This window comes from Macaca thibetana, chromosome 12 (genome assembly GCF_024542745.1).
Source record: "Macaca thibetana thibetana isolate TM-01 chromosome 12, ASM2454274v1, whole genome shotgun sequence".
Taxonomy (NCBI): Eukaryota; Metazoa; Chordata; class Mammalia; order Primates; family Cercopithecidae; genus Macaca; species Macaca thibetana.
Genome location: NC_065589.1, coordinates 102,080,911 through 102,099,803, shown reverse-complemented (window position 1 = coordinate 102,099,803; position 18,893 = coordinate 102,080,911). Strand labels below are relative to the sequence as shown.

The 18,893-nt window shown below is 33.8% G+C and overlaps 1 protein-coding gene across 3 annotated transcripts in view; it reads right to left on the bottom strand.

The window, feature by feature from the left end:
* LRP1B (LDL receptor related protein 1B) overlaps positions 1-18,893 on the bottom strand; it is a 1,933,102-nt gene that overhangs the window by 677,191 nt on the left and 1,237,018 nt on the right. For all 3 annotated transcript variants that reach the window (XM_050752792.1, XM_050752793.1, XM_050752794.1), the window contains exons 22-23: positions 7,872-8,072; positions 2,969-3,214 (exon numbers count right to left, since the gene is read on the bottom strand). In XM_050752792.1, coding sequence (XP_050608749.1) covers positions 2,969-3,214; positions 7,872-8,072 — 447 coding nt within the window. The remainder of the gene's footprint in view (positions 1-2,968; positions 3,215-7,871; positions 8,073-18,893) is intronic.

The following is an 18,893-nucleotide window of genomic DNA, read 5'->3' as shown; positions in this document are numbered from 1 at the left end:
ATTGCTATATTTTAAAACAATAAAACAAAAAACTATGATCAAATAAATTTGCTATGATTTTCTCTTGTTAACTGGTCTTTGTTATAGGAGAGTCATCTACGACCCTTACAATGGGGAGGAAAGCAAACACCTCCTTTCTGCCCCTGCAGTTCTATTCTGAGCTGAGGGCAGAGGGGTCAATTCCATTAGGTGAGTTATCTCTGTCTCTGGTCACCTGTATTTGAATGTTGAATTACTCTAACATTAAACGTAAGTTGTAATTTATTTCATATGATATATAAGCACTCTAAGACATTCAATCATTTTGTTATGTGTATCCAAAACAAACATCTGGACATCTGGAGCCAATTCTCCTGTGAAATATGATCACAAATGTGTCTGAGGTCAATATTTGATCTATTGCTTTTTCATCTGAAACACACAGACGAACGAAATGACTATTAGCGTCACAACAAATTGCTGCTTTTCAGCCTCTCAAGCTGATTACTTTGTGTGAGAATATTGAAGAAGAAAGTGTAGAATAAACATCTGCTAAACTTATGCTGTGGGACTCAAATTTTAATGGTCATAAGAAAACTACTACAGAAATAATCACAAAACAAAACAAAATTTAAAGTAAAAGATTAAAATAATATAATAATATCTGAAAGAATATATTTATTTATTAACTGTATATTATTTTCCCAGAAGTGGACTGGATATTATTTAAAACACAAGAGAAAAGTCTATGACCTGAATTCTAACCTCAAGGTTTGTATTATTTTATTGTGAAGATAAGAAATAAGAAGATATCTAGGAATATAAAACAGCCGATTAAAAATGTGATCAGACATATTCAAGAACAATATATTCTAGACATAGAAAGAAAAAATAAATGGAAAGTAAGGATATCTGGAAGAAGACTTGATTTATGAAAAAAGACTTGAGTGAGTACGTCTCAAAGAATATCCAGGATTTCTGGAGATGAAGCGAGGAAAGTACAGTCTAAGTGGAAGAAACAAAATGAACAGAGGTTCATAATGTATGGGTTCTTAGCAGTCTGATGAAGCACGTGGACTCCGCAGAAAGTTGTGGTTTTTAATAATTTTTTTAATTTGTATTTTTGTGAGTACATAGTAGGTGTTATAGTAGCATATTTCTAGGTTATGTGGAGGCCTGATAGATAAGAAAGCAGCAATATGAAAGGGGCTCCACGTTGGGGAGGGCTCCAAGTGGGGAAGAACAATGAACAATCTTTCGGACAGGTGGCTAATCTCATCATAAACAACGACCTCCTTGTCCTGTGGCCACAATGACCTCATTCCACAAGTAGCTCCCTCCAGCACCACCATATAAAATGTTCTTCCAGTCCCTGCCTCTTTGCAGACAGCCCTGTCTCTGCTGTGCTGCCTGTTGCAACCTTGCAATGTATTTTCATGCTTTCCCTAATAAATCTGCCTTTCTTTACCCACAACTGTCTTGGTAAATTCCTTTACCCCCTGTGTCAATGGCCCCAGTTAGTCACTACCTATGACAAGTTACATGAAATATTGTGATATAGGCATGCATTATATGATAATCACACAGGGTAAATATGGTACCCATCACCTCAAGCATTTATCCTTGTGTTACAAACAATCCAATTATACTCTTAGTTATTTTAAAATGTACAATTAAGTTATTTTTTACTATAGTCACCCTGTTGTGCTAGCAAATACTAGAAAGTTTTTAGAAGTGCAAAAACAGTAAGAATAAAGTTTTTTTTAAAAGTATAGATGAGAAAACATTGAAATGCAGTTATTGAAATTAAGTAATGTTTGACTATAATAATAAATGTATTTACTTAAATATTTATTTTGATGTCATGAAATTCAAACTTCATTTGATAGAGTATTTTAATTATTATTCTAATTCTTTTTTATCTCAGGAGAAGTTGAGGAGATATTCCCCCACAGAGAGGATTTTATTAGTATATTCAATAATAAGATCCAGCAGTGGGTCCAAGGAGTCCCACTACTGAATTAGTAGTGGGTTGCAAAGCCTGAACATAAGTGATATTTTGAGATATGTGCAGCAACTATAATGGGATATGAATATGTCTATTAATTCTATCAGCAAATTCATAGTTGCTGCTAATGACTTTGGTGGTCTGTGGCATACATTCACAATGGAAAGAAATACTAACTTTCAGTTAGAAGTTAAAATAATGCTATAATATTTTCCCAAACAAAGTTTCTGAATCTCTTCAATTTTATCCATGGACTTCTAAGTTTCCTGTGGACTCAGACTAAGAATCTAGAGAAGTGGATGGAAAGTGACACTTCTTTAAACACTCTGTGGCTGTGTGGCACAGTAACAAGTCCTTCATACTATTCTTACAACATGCTATAAGCAGGAAATGGTTATAAATGGGCAATGTTACTTGAAAAATGAGAAAACTGAGGCTCAAAAGTATTATGTAACCTGCCTAGGGTCACATACAGAATGAATATAAGTTATACAATTAGAGTTTGAATATCCTAATCTAAAGCCTTTCTTTGCCTTTCCCACTGTGAAAAACCACCTAGAGAATCCTCAGAATGTTTTAAATAAGCAGTTAGAAGATAAACACAACCAGAGCAAGAAATTTTCAAGAGCAGTAGAAATAACAACAGGGAATGTGGGGTAGGACCCCCTAAAAAAGCATACACAGAGAAACAAAGCAAATGCTTTTGCATATACAAAAACAAGCCCATCTGGGATACGATAATAAAATCAATGTTTCAGGAAAAAAATAATCTGATGGTAACAGTTCAATGGATTGCAAAGGTAAGGATTATTATATTATCTCTCCAGAAATTTTATAGTAGGTCTAAAGTAATACATAATCGTTAAATGCTTTATCTAAAATGAGTTGAATCCTTTTATTAATTTTCAGAAGCAGTTTTGGGGTTTGGTTTTTTCAAGATCTATCCTTAAATATAGCAACACACACAAAACAGTTACTTACCAACACTTGTACAACTTTCACCATCTACATCCAGCTTCCAACCTTCATAACATGAGCACTTAACTGTGTGCTTGTGCTGCTCACACACTTGGCTGCACTTTAGATGGTTGCTACAGTAATCCACAATTTCACATGTTTTATTGTCTTTGTTGAGTTGAAGTCCTTCAGGGCAGGAACAGACAATTCCCCTTCCAGGAACAACAGAACAGTGGTTGCTACAGCCTCCATTGTTCAGCGAACATTCATCTAGAGGGACAGATTATAGGTCTTATCAATTGCTTTCCTCAGTTAAATACTAATCATTGAACTCAATTCTCTAAGCCTACAATTAGCCTACAAACAAAGATAAGAAAGCCCTCTTTGGCTTATTTTTTCTTCAGGGATTGGTATAGAAAAGATGATAGAATTCATCCAAAGGCCGAATTTAATTCTATATGATAGAAATTGTAAATGGAAGATTTTCATTTCTATAAAACTTGGGAGTATAGTTTGCTTTACCCCAGAAATGTAAAGTGAGCTCAGTGTTTCTATCACAACTGGAAAGATTATGCTGAGCCTTTTAGCAGCTGTGCAAAATCATTTGTAGAGGTCTTCCAAAAAAGATGTATATACCATGATGATCTGAATATTAGACATATCTTGATGTTAATAAATGAACAAGTATATCCATATACACATATATGAATATATAGACATAATGTCTATGTATCTTTTGCAACACTTGTACAGTCTATTTTGGAGTTATAATGTAGAACGGATTACTTTTTATCCTTTACTGGCTGTGGGCATTTATTTTTAAGTGAATTGTATATTGTGCCCCACATATTGGTTAGTAGGATTCATTCAATGACGCCATGGAGACATCATAAGCAAAACACTAAAAAGAAAAAAAAAAGTTGTCCTGGTATTTTGGCTGAAATAATGAGCAATAGTATTGATTACACAGAAAATACGATTGATTATATAGATAATATGATTAGTTTGTAAAAAAGATTAGCTTTTTAAACAGCATTTAAATATACAGCTGTCCTTTAAATATATTTATTTATTATTCTACTTCATCACCGAATTGTAAGCTCCATGAGGGTACAGAAAATATCTCTTCTGTTTACCAGTGTATACCTAACATTGAGTAACGAGGTAAAAATATTTGATGAATTTTTTAAAGTAGAAAAATTGCATAAAAGCACACATTATCCTACATTTTAGTCAGAATTGTCTATTTGAGAAAATTTCAATATGACACTCTTATAACCTTGAAGAAAATGGCAGATAACTGTCTTTGAAACCACACCATTACCTACCACTGTGTACCATTAGATACATAGTAATAAGGCTGAAAGAAGCTTGGTCTTTCTTGGCTTTAAAAATATTTTCAAGTGGATTTCAAACCGTATTGAATTGTGTATGTTTTGAGATATACTAAAAAGACTATTGTCTAATAATTGGTAAATTGCAGCAATATTTATTTATATAATGCAAATATTTCTGATTGTCTATGAAAATGTATCTAGTACAAAAATTGGCCTGAAATTGAAGGCTTTTAAAAACATATCTACATTTTAAAAGCTCTGTATGAGTCAACTCTTCTTCATATAATGTCACCATCAATGAAGCTACAGTAATAAGAAAAGGAAAATGATTATATTAACTATTTTCTCTAGCAATTCAAGTTTCGTATTATTTTGAAGAAAAAAACAGGTTCAGCTCTTGGTTCCTCCAAATATGTTTCTCATCCATAATCAAAAGCATTTCAAAACAGCAGTCATTTCAAAGTATTTGCCCCATTTTAGTTCAATTGGCATTCTTTCCCCAGAAAATAACTGTAAAGAAATGTCATTGTGCCCAGGAGGTTTAAAAAAAAAAAAATTGTTACAATGCTTTTAGCTTATTTCAAATGTCACTGTTTTCTCAGTACCAAAGTGTCTCTTTCTATTACTATCTGTGGAATGAAGTCACAGATTTTAGGTTAAATGAAATTCACATTGAAATCTGAAATTGAATATATAAATTTAACGCCAATATTTGCATAATTAGAACCTGTTAATTCTTACTTAGCCCTAAACCTGTCATGAATCCTGCAACTTTTTCTAAATTTTTTTATTACCTGACAAAGACTTCTTGACCAAACACTAGTCAGGATCCTCTAAGTCCTCTTCTTGGCTAGACCTCAGCCTTGGCCAATAAAAACTGCAGACTCTCAGCAGAAACGATTTCATCCTGCTGCCCTCACCTCCACCGCACCCCCCACCCCCATGCCCCTGGGCCAAAATACATACTGAGTGACTTGAACAATCACTAGCATTTGTCCAACAGTTTAAATGTATGTCCCTCGAATGACCCCAGCCCCCACATTAAATTGCCTGCCTGAGAAAGTTCATGATAATAGGCAAATATGTCCTGAACCTCCTCTTAGAGCAGTTACTTTAGAAAGCTTGCAATTATAAATCCTTTGTGTGCCTTTTTGAGATGTAAATCTTCTACTACCCAGAACTGCCTTCTAAGGAGCCGAGAGCTTTCTTTTTGAAGTGCAAACACCTAAGAAGGTAACTCTGAGTCTCATTCTCCCTCCCAGCCCAGTGGGTGTCTTACTCTCACTTGCTGCCACTGCCTCTTGTCACAAAGATGAGAGAAGTCTGTTTTCCCCTCCAGTTAAGCACTAATTATCAAACCCAGGTGGCATAATCTTGTGGAGCAGCCCCCTTAACCTGCTTAGTGGCTTTTCCTTAGCACACCCCAACCTTCAAAAAGTTTCCAGTCTTTAGTTTCATTAAGTTGAGCTCAGTTCACAGTGGACTCTCTATCACAAGAGTTACTAATGAATAAAATCTTTACTTACTGTTTTACTAGTTAGCATCTGGCTTTATCTTTGACATATTATTATAACAAGGATCAATATAACTCCATTTTAGAGTAATTAAAGTCTATTTTCATTTGTTTCTTAAGTGCAAATCCTTTTTCTTTTGAAAGTATTTAAAAATTTCCCTAAAAAAAAATCTGTTCACTAGAATTAGAAGATTTACATTCTTGGGTTCTCCTTTTCCTTATATACATTGCATATAACCATGGAAAAGGCAGTTTAATCTTTTGGCCAGTATTTGCTTTCTGTTTTCATTGTTCTAACTCTTCATGACTTCACCTCTGAAAGAGTGGGGTGTGTAGTTCAATATGACACAATGCTGCAATCATGATAAAATTGTCTTTTTACCTCTTCTGGTACTTCCACACCAGATTCCTCCTTATAATCTATTTCAGTCTCTATAATATTTTGAAATGTTTGGGCAAAGCTCTTGAAGTAATGACCATATGGCTAGATAAGAAGTGGTTTTCAATTCTGAAGTAGACAAAGAAATGAATTAAGAGGAAATTTCCTCATTACTCTTTTACTTTCCTAATTTGGAAAGTGAAGAATAGGAAAATAAGGTTGAGTTTTCTTATCATTGTCTTCATTTCTCTCAATGGGTGTACTTTCTGTCTTTTGCCTTTTATTTCTTTAACTTGAAGGATGGGGAAAAGGTAGAAAAGTACTAATATTTTTCAATAACAGTAGGGCATCAGGCATTATTACCATGATTACCTGATAGATAACCATTGCCTCTATTTTAATTATAAGAAAATCAAGATTTTAATAAGTCACCTACTCAAATGACTTAATTGAAGAAAAGAATTTAAGCTTGTTGAAGTCTAGTTTTTCCATAATTACATTATATTTTCTTTTAAGAGTACTGATAATTTCTTTTAGAATTGTATTTACAACCTTCATGAGCAAACCTCTCACCAACCACTATGAAGAATGAGCTGGGCAAGAAAGAAATGAATACAGAAAAACGACGTTTGTCATCTTTTATTTATAAATTTTGTTGCTCAATTTTAGTTTTTGTTTTTTTTTTTTTTTGGCTGAATTTTTTTTGTATAATTTTAGCCTAATCGAATGAAGACTGGTGCATTCACTGTTTCAAGGTTATTTTATAAAATCATGACTTAAAAAAAGACATTTTCCCACATATGTTAAAAAATCATCCTTTTTTATATCATTCAGTATGCTATTAATGCTAATTTGAGGTCAAAATATAACTTTAGGCTTCAATGTAGTTGTCTTTCCTACTTTCAATCAGTCAGCTTCATTATTTCCTAAAGTCATTTCCTCACAGCCTCAAGTCATCTCATTATTGTTCTTATCATTCTGTAAACTGTTCTTCATTATCTATTGATGTCACCTTCAGTATTATCTAGAAAACACTTTAAAAAAATCTCTTTACTAAATCTCTGATCTCCCAAAAGAGAAGGAAATGTAATTTTCTTTTGTATGTGCTGGTTGGTAAGAAAGATTGCTAGTCGACGTGATTTCAAAGCTCATTGAAATTATTTTAACTAGATAAGGCATATTAAAGAAAGCTGTTGTATGAAGACTAAAAACTTGCAGGAAAATTATGTTAAATTTGGTAATATTCAATTGGTTTTATTACCCAGTCTCTTCCCCTTCCTAAAAATCAGTTTCTATTGTAATGATTAGAAGGCTTATCAAAATATGTAGGGTGGTGGTAAGCTCTATCCCACAGATGAGGAATAACAAGTTTTCCTTGTTCTGAGTGACTCATTTAACAAATAATCAGTTCAACTAGGGGAACATCATTGGCCATCCAGAGATCTAAATGATGAATACAGCTCTTCAATTAAGTGACTTCAATATAGGCTAGCTTTTCCTGTCTTATTTTCAGAAATTTCTCATCACATTTAAGACTTTTACTGCAGCTTTAGAGTGTCTGAAAAATGTAGATAAGGTTCAGTGCCAAAAGCTACATTTAAAGGGAAAGAAAGGAATGAATGCTACTATATTAAGTAATAGCAAGTGAACTAAAAGGTAGTTTTCATGGAGAAGCCAGTGCAATTAAACATGCAGTACCACAGAGATCGCCTTCATCAGAGCCATCAGGACAATCCTTTTTCCCATTGCAGAGTTTCTCTGGCTGCAGGCAGACTGAGGTGTCATTAGCACAAGGATATTTGGGTGGTCCACACAAGAAACTGTCACAGTCATCTTCATCTGACTGATCTTCACAATCAATGTCTCCATCACACACCCATGCTTTGTTGATGCATCTCCCTTAAAAAACAGAAATAGCATCTGTTTGATTTTTGTGATTAGGTCATTGTGATAATGAGCAGCCATTATTGTCTTCAGTCACCAGCAGAATTACTTGTCTTCAGCAAAAGAAAAAATCTATTTGCTTATTATTTGACAGTTTATTTTCATGATGGCATCTGAATATTTCTTCTCCTGGTCTTAAAGTGCTCTCAGTGTTTGAGCTTTGATATTTTCTTTAGTTTCAAGTCATTGCTCTGCTCTATTTAAAAAAAAAATATATATATATATATATAGAGAGAGAGAGACAGAATTTATAGCATTTTTTGTTTTTAGAAGAAAAAAAGAAAATAATTATTGTTTAACCAGCATGATTCAAGAGTAACAGTGTGAAACACAAAGAGATCAGTGTTCATTGTTACCGTTTTGTTTTGTTTTGTTTTGTTTTGTTTTGTTTTGTGATGGAGTTTTGCTCTTGCTGTCCAGGCTAGAGTGCAACGGTGCGATCTCCATTCACTGCAACCTCTGCCTCCCGGGTTCCAGCAATTCTCCTGCCTCGGCCTCCCAAGTAGCTGGGATTACAGGCATGTGCCACCATGCCTGGCTAATTTTGTATTTTTAGTAGAGATGGGTTTTTACCATGTCGGTCAGGCTGATCTCAAACTCCTTACCTCAGGTGATCCACCACTTCGACCTCCCAAAGTACCGGGATTACAGGCATGAGCCACCGTGCCTGGCATTGTTGTCTATGTAAATGTTTCACTGCAAATTATTCCTCCTTTTGAAGTTGTCTTTTACTGACTTCTTATTAATTATCTTTTCTAGATTATGCAATGTTCAGGTGCAATAAATTTTTTTTTAAATGTACCTAAAGATAATACTAGTTATTGACTGACTATATACTGGCATCTTATAAAAATAAGTGGGGCAAATACAAGCGAAATGGAAAATATTACATTGTATATATCCAAAAGCCATTTATGATTTAAATGTCTTCTTAAGTCTTACAGGCAAACAAATTTTAAAATAATTAAAATATATATGCAAAAATGTTTTATTTATAAAAATATATTAATAATTTTTTTAATTTTTATTTATTTTTTTTGAGATGGAGTATCGCTCTGTCGCCCAGGCTGGAGTGCAGTGGCCGGATCTCAGCTCACTGCAAGCTCCGCCTCCCGGGTTCACGCCATTCTCCTGCCTCAGCCTCCCGAGTAGCTGGGACTACAGACGCCCGCCACCTCGCCCGGCTAGTTTTTTGTATTTTTTTTAGTAGAGACGGGGTTTCACCATGTTAGCCAGGCTGGTCTCGATCTCCTGACCTCGTGATCCGTCCGTCTCGGCCTCCCAAAGTGCTGGGATTACAGGCTTGAGCCACCGAGCCCGGCCAATAATTATTTACATTACTATGTCAAATAAAAAAAATATAATCAGTTCCATAACTAAAATACATTTGAAGATATTCAACATTGATAAAAATACTCTTAAAATAAGAATTGGCAGATACTTCACTAGATTTGATATAAATGGAGAAACATTATAAACTTTTGTATTAACATCATAAATAAAACCAATGTTGTTCTGTAAATACTACCTAGCACAATTAGGTAATAGAAAGAAATGAGGTATAATATTAGAAATGAGTTATAACATTAGAAAACAGTGTCATTACATGTTAGTATAACCATATAATTATAAAATCAATTAAAATTAAATAAACTGAGAATTCAAAAAATAGGTAGCTAGTTTCAAAAATAACAGAAAAATATATTTCATATATAGAGAGAGCATATACTAGAAGAAAAGGTCAACTAAAATTTTATCATAAAAATGTATTTTGAGTTAAAATGTACAAGAACTATATAACATTTAGACAAATCCAAAATTCTACAAAGAATCTGATAAAAAGGCTTGAATAAAGATATTATTTGGTCTTGGATTAGTAAAGATAATAATTTTCTCTTAATTTAAACAATCCTTTCAAAATAGTAACCATATTAATGAAACCCTCCAAGCTTATTTTAAATTAAAAAATAAAACTAGAAAAATCGTTCAGAATCTTACCAAAAAAAAAGAGGAACGTTAATGAGTAGAAATTGTATATATTCCAACTATTTAGAAGTCGTTTAAGGTAATAGTAGTTAAAATACTTTTTGCAAATGAATATCAATAAAGATACTAATAATTAAAGAGCACAGAGACATTAGAAATAGGTCTATCTATGCATATGGCTTTTAGATATGAAAAAGTTGGCAATTTAAATAGCAGAGAACAAAATTAATGATGCAGTATCACCTCATTAGCCAATCTGGAGGATAAACAATAAAGCTGAATCTCTACTTGGCTTCTTATGCTATAATATATTCTAGATATATCAAAGAGGTAATCATTTAAAAATAAGAATAAAAATACAAACGTTAGCTGAATTTTATAAACATATTTTATTCCATATTGCAACAATAAACTCCATAGACAAAGTCAGTGGACAGTCAATAAGCCAGAAAAATATTTCATCCTATTTTAAAAAATATTTCATTATATGACAAAAAGCATATTTTTTAAACACACAAGGGTTCTTTTAAATCAATAAGATAACAATCAAGCCAACTGCAAGATTCATAAAGAAATAGTAACGGTTCACAAACATAAGATATTCAATATCCCTTTCAATTAAAAAAGGTAAACTAAAATAACCAGTTGACATCCTTCCTACTCTATTAGATCAATAGCAAAAAGTTGGATAATGCAAAACTAGATCTGACAAGGATGTAAAAAGCAGCACAAATGTTGAAAATTGTGATAATCTCTCTCCAGGGCAATGTCAAGAAATCCAGCAAATGAAACATCTGTCAACTCATCACCACAGTAATTCTAATTTTAGAAAATGTTTTCATAAATATATTTGCACAAATGCACAAAGATGCTAGGATATCTACTGCTGTTTTGTATATATTAGGGAAAGGAAAGTAACAATTTAAAAAATTACTGCAAGCCTGGTGACATCAATTACAATGCATCCATACATAAAAGGTATATGCTTGAATGAAGAAGAATGTGTCAATCTACATAAGTGAATGAAAACTAATTTTCAAGGTTAATTAATTTTAAAGGGCATAGAACTCAGTGTATATAGGCTTTCTGATGTGTTGAAAGGGAGTTAGCTATTTATCAATATCTATGACTATATTTCCATACATTTATCACTTTAAGTACATGAATAGACTTTGTATTTGAATTCTTTCTGGAGGGATACACAAGAAATAGTTTAAATTGGTTGCCTCTGGAAAGAATTAGTTACTGGAAACCCATTGTAGGAGGGAGATGAACTTTTCATGGAATACTCTTACGCTGCTTTATTTTTCTTATACCATATACTTGCGTAACTTTTCCAAAATATATTGGCTCCTTTAAAAAAAAAAGATTAGGTATACACATATGCAATTAAGCCTGATTCAAAAGCCTTCTCGTAAAAATTATATGTTGAAGTTACTCTGTGCCTTACCCTTTCCTAAGGGCTTTCAGAAATATAAGAAAGCATAAAGCCTGATCCCTGTAACCAAGCGGCTTATAACCTAGTTAGAAAGAAAAGATCAATGCATAATATATCAGTCGAAAATATGACATTCTATATACTTAAGCATTAAATTGTATGAAGTCATTTGCAAGAGTTCGAGTTCAAGAATATACAAATTCCAATTTTTAGTTTGGTTTATCAAAATGCAACTTCCTTTGGTTTTTGTTGTTGTTGTTGTTGTTTTTCCCCCCGACACATCACCAATCCATGATGGCATTCCCAACCACTGACTCCAAAATGACCTTAGAATTGTTTCAACAGATACATCTATAAATCACTATCAATCTTTTAGAGTAAGAATAGCAGTAAAGCTATTTGCCATCCCTGATATAAATACTGCTTGGAAAAGGTAAACAAAAATAATATTCAGATGACTGTAAAACTTTAAAAGAAATAATGTCACCAGAGATATGAATAAATATGAATACATAGTTTAAATGAATTGTACAAGCTTAAACAGCCCCCCTCTTCCTATTGATTTTTCAGGGGCTGTTTGAAGCTTAATTGCTTCTCCCTGTTTATGTTTGGTTTTAGTTCTTACCAAAAAGTAGACAAGAAGGCGAACCAGGTATGATAAGTTTAATGAATTTCTAACTCATGAACATGAATTAGGTAAAACCCAAAAGCCAATGGCCTCAGTGAAAATACTTTAAACATATTGATTTTTACCTGATTCGTATCAAGATAAATCCTTGCCTAATCAAGTACCTAATCAAGTCGTTGGAAACAAAATCTTGATGACCAAAGATCACAGATTTCTTTGCTTAAGCTCCCTTCCTTATATATAAGAAATAACTAGTTATTAATAGTAAAACATATTATAGAAATACGTATCCAATAGATAGAATATCCAAAAATCTTTAAAGTTTTTTAAACGTGCATGAGTAATTGAAGTAATCAAGTAAATCATTGTGTTTACTAATTCATTTTTAGAAGATGCTGAAAACCATATTAGATAATTAGTATGAAGTTGAGCTCTACAAAATATTTTCTCATTTATTTATAACGATGTTTTCAACTTGATAACTACATGTCAAAGACTCTATTTTGGTAACTGTGGTTTTGTCCTTTGAGAAAAGAAAATAAGTATGGATAAGTAACAACAACAACAATTAAAAAAAAAAATCCCCCAAACCCAGAAATTTGGTTAAACATAACTACAAAGTCAACAGGTATAGAAAAACTTAAGTTTTTATGATTGTAGAAAACAAGCTGGTTTTCCAAAATAAATTGATACAATCTCTTCTAGAGTTTCTCTTTTTTGTGTTAAACTCTTGACCATGTTCTGAAATAGATCTATCTTTTTGTAAACTAACTTGTTTTTAGTTTAATAAAAAGACAGCACATGCTACAATAGGATAATTTCTGTTCTGGGATATGACTGGCAGTTTATATTAAGATACTAATATTAACATGAAGTGAATCTTTGAGAAAGTCTAAATGGATTTACTTGAAATTATATTATTATAATGCCTCATTGAACACTCGTCTATAAACTAATCTTTTAAAAAATGTTTATACTACTAACTTTTAGTGTTACCTACATATTTATTTCTCTAACAGTGTTTGGTTTCAATTCAATTTGGCAAATATTTTTTGAGTATTACATGCTTGATTTGCTACTGAAGAGTGTAGAAAGATGGGGAAGACAAATTCCTGATCTTGTGGAGCAATAACTGTAGTAATGACAAATGTTCTAATATTGAACATATAAAATAGGAGGAGATGAAAGCCATATAACCATCAGAGAATGCTGTGCATTTTCAAGGAGGTGGAACATATGTATGATTGGAAGGATGAGAAACAAGTTTTACCAAGCTATTCTTCTGAACAATGTTTGGAAGGATGGTAGAAAATTTTATATAAAGAAAAAAGCATTTAATATAGACAGCTGCCTAATGCATACAGTCTTAACATTCGAACATATACCCCATGCAAAATCAAAAGCAAGTAAACAGAACAGGTGAAAGAAATAAAAATGTAATAGCATAGTGATTATTCCTGCTACTCAATAGGAATGTGTTAGGGCATAGATATTAGAAAAGAATCAGTTCTTTCTTATGCTGATCTTTGTTCCACCTCTAAGTGAATTCATTATAAAATTCTAGTTTTTACATTTGCTTTTTATTTTATGCTAAACATTACCTTGTTTATAATATAGTTATAGGTACAAATTATCCTCAGAGCTATATACACAAAACCATGTATAATAAGTTTAATGGGTGATTTTCAGGGGGTAATTTTGAACATATGCAGTTTTATATGCTGAATATTCAATCTTATTTGTTTAATCGAATTCACACAAAAGATGAAAGTCTTACCTAAAGGTATAAAAGCAGGAAAGAGTGGGACCTGTTCAGAAAGCAATGATGAAGCAGTTTGGGGCCCCTAATTCAAGAAGTGTTTCTTAATCTGATTATAGTTAAGAAAATTGAGACACTTTTTGAATTAGCAATGGAGACTGTCTATAAGATTCAGCAAACTTGAATGATTGAAAGATTTTTTTTAAAGTGTGTGCTTAGGTCACATATTGAGAGGCAAGAGAAAGCCAAAACTGCAAGTAGTGTGGATTGAAGCTAATGACTGTCAGGGAAAAACACAGTCAGCCACACAAAGATCTGAGAGAGAGATAATGAAAGCTTAACCTTAGATTATGAGACGTGAGTAGAGAATGGAACGGGTGATGTTGGAGATACTGCAGAAGTAACCTCAGTAGGAGTAGGACTTGGAAAATGATTTCAAGTTAGAAGTGTCAAAGTGTCAAAGGGTTCTTTCTGCTTTAAATCTGAGTGTACAGGGGATTAAATATGCTAACAGAAATGAGAAATTCTTACTCATCTCTGACTTTGAAGAGAAAGTAGAATGTTCAGCATTGCATTGGGAAAAAAAATTGATTGGAAGCAGGGAGTAAATATCAGTGGCAGAAATTTTGGAGTCCTAGAGGTGACAGTTAAAACTGGGGACAGAAGAGATTGCTATGAAGATCTTGCAGAAAGATGAGAAGAAGCAAAACTAATTAAGAGAAAAATATCTGCAATGCTGGACACATATTATGTGCTCAACAAGTATATTTTTAAATTAAATATAAGGGATAGGCAGAGAAAACAGGCAAGGGAAAGTGAAATACAAAGAGGAGTCTAAATGTCATGTGGCTAAAGATAACAATCCAATATAAGAATTCATAAGAAAATATTAAAAGGGAGGACATACAGCAGGGTAAAGTGTGGCAAAGAAAGAAGCCGAGGTGCAGTACTAGTAGTGAAAAGTGTCGTTCATTAAGCTTGTACTGTGCTCTAGACACTCTTTGTACATTCTACCAGTTATTATTATCTTATCTATTTTACTGATCAGAAAACAGTAATGTAAAGAGGTTTAGTAACTTATTTGCACTCATGCAGATACTGAATGGCAGAGTGGGACTCAAAACACAGAAGAGCATAAACTGAGAAATTATTCCTGGTAACCATCGAAACAGCCATTTCTATCAAGGGAAGCGACTGGATGTTAGATTGCAAACGGTGAAGGAATTAGTGATACGTAAGGCATCTAGGTACTTACATCAGGTGATTTAATGAAGGGAAGAAGAAAGGGAAAAGATAATAAAATCAAAGAAATGCTTTTCAGGTTATTGGACTAAATATAGTTACATCGAGAAAGAAAAATTAGTCTGGAGAAAGAAATGGAAGACCAAGCAAGAAAAGTGACCAAGGTCCCACAAGGATTAGGAGGTCACAGGATCAATATCTAAAGAAGGGGCTGGGGTGGTGGCTCACACCTGTAATCCCAGCACTTTGGGAAGCCGAGGTGGGTGAATCACTTGAGGTAAGGAGTTTGAGACCAGCCTGGCCAACATGGTGAAACCCCATCTCTACTTAAAAAAAAAAAAAAAAAATGTAGTCAGGTGTGGTGATGCATGCCTATAATCCCAGCTACTCAGGAGGCCGAGGAAGGTATTGCTTGAACCTGGGGGGGTGGAGGCTGCAGTGAGCTGAGGTCATGCTACTGTACCCCAACCTGGGCAACAGAGCAAGACTCTGTCTCTAAATAAACAAATACATACATACATACATACATACATACATACATACATACATCTAAACAAGAGCCCTCCTGGACAAAAAGGAGCATTGTTTATTCTTCTTTATAGACAGGACTGAAGGGAAACAAGAAGAGTAGGCATACAGCAAAAGGTTTAAAACTTTCAGCTCATGAGGTCAGGAGATAGAGACCATCCTGGCTAACATGGTGAAACCAGTCTCTACCAAAAATACAAAAAATTAGCTGGGCAAGGTGGTGGGTGCCTGTAGTCCCAGCTACTCAGGAGGCTGAGGCAGGAGAGTGGCACGAACCCAGGAGGCAGAGCTTGCAGTGAGCTGAGATCTCACCACTGCACTCCAGCCTGGGCAACAGAGTGAGACTCTGTCCCCCAAAAAACAAAACAACAACAACAAAAAAACTGTCACTGGGAGGAATCAAGGAAAAATACAGGAGGCTCATAAGAAGAAAAATGCAAAATATTTTATTAGTTTTCTGGCACATAAACAACGAACAGCTTGCCATATTATTTTCATCAGAAATAATCAGAAATATTCTATAGGGCTGGTTCCAGAAAGAAAAAAAAGGGCTGTGTTTAGAAATGTTTCATATAGAACCCATCGTATAATTCTAACGAAATCACTATACCATTATGGGATATTTTCGGTTCTAATAATCCAGATTGGTTTTCCACAATGATTAAATTCATCATTTTATTCTGTATTCACTGATACAACAATAGGGGAAAGAAAACAAAACAATCCAAAAATAGACAAGAATAATGTTTTCCCATTCACAGAAGCCCACAGAGAATTTTCATTACACAGCAGATCAGAACAGAGTATGATGCTACTGTCAAAGTTAAATCCACATGTGTGCCAGTCAGTTCTGTTACATTCTTCTGCTAAAGATCACTTGTCCTTAACTAATAACACTACTCTGGAACTTGATTTCAAAATGTATGTTGCTTATTCCAATGGAATCTAGAGTGGAAGGTAGATGAGTCAGCACCAAACTATCACAACTTTTGAAAAGGTAGTCAATCAAAAAAGGACACACTAAAGTTATGATATCTTCTCAGTCATTCTTCCTAGCCACTTTTCCCCCATACTTAGAGACAAACAATGACAATAGTTTTATTGTGAATTCTTCCAGAAATGTTTTTGTTATACAGAGAATACACTTTTACTTTCTTTTCACTTAAACAATATTACATGCTATGCCCACTCTTGCACTCCTTCACTTTCACTCAACATGTAATCACAGAGAAGTGTTCATGTCAGTGCATTATAATGACTTCCAAATCTGTAAGGCATTCTACTATACAGAAATATCATATTAGCACCTAGTGCCCTATTTTGTCCTATTTAGGTTATTTGCAACATTTATCTATTAAAAGCAATTTCATGGCAAATGAACGTTTGAAAAGATACTCAAAATAATATATCATTAGGAAAATGCAAATTAAAACAACAATGAGATACAACTGTACACCTATCAGAGTGATGAAAATCTGGAACAGTGACAACACTAAAGGTGTACAAGGATATAGAGCAACAGAAACTTTCATTCATCACAAGTGAATGAAGGCAAAATGGTACAGCCACTTTGAAAGACAATGAAGCCATTGCTTACAAATACTGAACATACTCTGACCCTACTATCCTGCAAATGGACTCCTTGGTCTTTACCCAAATGAATTAACAATTTATGTCCACTCAAAAACCTGCATGTACATATTTATAACTGTTTTATTCATAATTGCCAGGATTTGGAAACAAAGATGTCCTTCAGTGGGTGAACAGATTAAAAAATTGTGGTACAATGAAATATTATTCAAAGCTTAAATAAATCTACTACCAAGCCATGAAAAGACATGGAGGAAACTCAAATGCATATTACAAGGTGAAAGAAGTCAATATGGCAAGTCTACATACTATGTGATTTCAATGACATGACACTCTAGAAAAGGCAAAACCATGGAGACAGTAAAAAGATAAGCAGCTTCCAGAAGGTAAGGGGGAGGGAAGAATAAACAGAGTACGAAAGGTTTTTAGAGCAGTGAAATTATTCTGCTTGATACTATAATGATGGATACATGTCATCATATATTTGTCAAGATCCATAGAGTATTCAACATCTAAAGTAAACCGTCATGTAAACCATAGACTTTGGATGAGAAAGATGTGTCACTGTAGGTTCATTTATTATAATAAATGTACCATTCTGGTGCAGTATACTGACAGTAAAGAGAGCTGTGCATGTGAAGGTGGTGGGAGTATATAGGAAGTCTTGGTACTTTCTGCTCAATTTTGCTGTGAACCTAAAATTGGTCTAAAAAAAGTCTATTTTTTAAAAAGTCATAAACATTTTGATATATAATACTACCCATTTTATTCAGTTAATACCTAGGAATCCAACCTATAAGGGATGTAAAGGACCTCTTCAAGGAGAACTACAAACCACTGCTCAGTGAAATAAAAGCGGACACAAACAAATGGAAGAACATACCATGCTCATGGATAGGAAGAATCAATATTGTGAAAATGGCCATACTGCCCAAGGTAATTTATATATTCAATGCCATCCCCATTAAGCTACCAATGACTTTCTTCACAGAATTGGAAAAAAAAAAACAAAAAAACAAAAAACTGCTTTAAAGTTCATATGGAACCAAAAAAGACCCCTCATTGCCAAGCCAATCCTAAGCCAAAAGAACAAAGCTGGAGGCATTACGCTACCTGTCTTCAAACTATACTACAAGGCTACAGTAACCAAAACAGCATGGTACTGGTACCAAAACAGAGATATAGACCAACGTAACAGAACAGAGCCCTCAGAAATAATACCACACATCTACAGCCATCTGATCTTTGACAAACCTGACAAAGACAAGAAATGGGGAAAGGATTCCCTATTTAATAAATGGTGCTGGGAAAATTGGCTGGTCACAAGTAGAAAGCTGAAACTGGATCCTTTCCTTACTCCTTATACGAAAGTTAATTCAAGACGGATTAGAGACTTAAATGTTAGACCTAAAACCATAAAAACCCTAGAAGAAAACCTAAGTAATACCATTCAGGACATAGGCATGGGCAAGGACTTCATGTCTAAAACACCAAAAGCAACGGCAACAAAAGCCAAAATTGACAAATGGGATCTAATTAAACTAAAGAGTTTCTGGCCGGGCGCGGTGGCTCAAGCCTGTAATCCCAGCACTTTGGGAGGCCGAG